The sequence below is a fragment of the Gavialis gangeticus genome, unplaced genomic scaffold (assembly GCF_001723915.1).
Source record: "Gavialis gangeticus isolate Ggan-Ray unplaced genomic scaffold, GavGan_comp1, whole genome shotgun sequence".
Classification (NCBI taxonomy): Eukaryota; Metazoa; Chordata; order Crocodylia; family Gavialidae; genus Gavialis; species Gavialis gangeticus.
Genome location: NW_017729009.1, coordinates 18,475,365 through 18,476,992, shown reverse-complemented (window position 1 = coordinate 18,476,992; position 1,628 = coordinate 18,475,365). Strand labels below are relative to the sequence as shown.

The 1,628-nt window shown below is 37.1% G+C and overlaps 1 protein-coding gene across 4 annotated transcripts in view; it reads right to left on the bottom strand.

The window, feature by feature from the left end:
* LOC109292638 (piezo-type mechanosensitive ion channel component 2-like) overlaps positions 1–1,628 on the bottom strand; it is a 64,919-nt gene that overhangs the window by 62,611 nt on the left and 680 nt on the right. For all 4 annotated transcript variants that reach the window (XM_019510178.1, XM_019510177.1, XM_019510179.1 and 1 more), the window contains exons 2-3: positions 1,450–1,551; positions 748–790 (exon numbers count right to left, since the gene is read on the bottom strand). In XM_019510178.1, coding sequence (XP_019365723.1) covers positions 748–790; positions 1,450–1,551 — 145 coding nt within the window. The remainder of the gene's footprint in view (positions 1–747; positions 791–1,449; positions 1,552–1,628) is intronic.

Genomic DNA, 1,628 nt, shown 5'->3' with positions numbered 1-1,628 from the left:
AGGAAAGAACAGTTGATACTCTTTTAAAACCATTTATTGATCTAAAATAATATAGCAAGAAGGTCACTGTAAAGAATTGGCTTAGAACATTTTACTTTGTCACTTTACTAGATCCAGTAGTTTGTTTCAAGGCCATTAAGTAGGTATTTCTCTTTCAAATTACTTTGAATGACTTAGATTGAATGATTTAGAATGATATAGGTCTTTCTGGGCAAATTGGTAAGTCTGGCAAAGCAGAGACCTCAGTAAAAAAAAAACAACAAAGGGAATATTTTTAATACTAGTGGTAAAAAGTCCCAGCTCCAAGTCCTTTCCCTAATTATAATGGAGATGCCTATTAGGCATCTCCATTAATGGACAATCCAACTGACAACATCTAAATGTACATATATTTGGCCATGCTTGCTAGATCACTCACTATAGTAAATTAGTGTTCGTTTTATTTGTGTTTCTAATGCAATATCACCTAAGGGCTCAATCAGCGCTTCTTTGTGAAAGATGTTGTAGAAACGTGAAATAAAAAAAAAAAACGGTTCATACCCTGAGGAGTTTGTTCTCTTCTTTAGGATATGTTCAAGTATCTTTTGGATGGATTACAATTCTTTGAAAGAAAATACCAGGTGCTTGCAATGATAACTCAATGTGACACTTCTTTACAAATATAAATAAGCAAATCTGTGGCCAATTTATCAATCATTACATTTTCTGCTTCATTGTGAAAGTAGGACAATCCAGCCAGTGACCTACCTCAGAAGTCCAAAATGACAGAGCAGGACCTCCCATCTGCTGCCTAGCAGAAAGGAACAGAAAGGACCATTTAAAAATAGATTCAAATCCCAAAATACATTCTCATCAGTAGACTTGTGTTGTATTCCTGACTTCCTACCTGAATCCTTCTGTAAAGTAAATCTGTAAACAAATGAGTAGTTGTATGGCAAGCCAAACAGAAAAATAAGAAGGACCTTTTCCCCCTCAATTGAAGCATACATTGGCTTTAAGAAAACAATATAAAGCCCCAACACAAGAGTCATTGAGAGGGATCATTTTATGCTGGAAGAAAATCAAGGGGATCTATTTTTGATTTAAAGAGTTTGAAAAGCTTCCAAAGATTTTTTGCACAAAGCATGTGGCTCAAAGGTTTCCAAAGCAATTCTGAGATTTCAGTAGGACTGAAGCATGTGTTTGAATACATTGTAAATTAAGACATCAGCTTCAGTTACGATTTGAGGGGCATTTAGATCCCCAATGCCCAATTGTCCCGTTCCGCCCCCCGCCCCGTCCCCCTTCCTCCCCAAGTAGAAAAGTAGTCCAATGATAAACTGGAATAAGCAACCAAAGTCCCTTCCAACTTGCTGGAATCTAGCCTCATTTTTAACGTGGCATTTGGCTAGTGAAATTATCAAGCTCTTTACTACTGGGTAAATGTTTACAGCAGAAAATTGACTTTACCATTAGGTGGCAGATAGTAGAAGGCAATCTGAAACGCCACTTGGAGCACAAGGAAAGTGAAACTCGTGTAAGTTATTGCTCTAAGCAGCTGCCTGGTGCTTCCTGAAAAATAAAAGATTGGCTTTGCTGTGCTACTAAACAAGGTATGTTTCATAGTTTCATAGTTTCTAGGGTCGGAA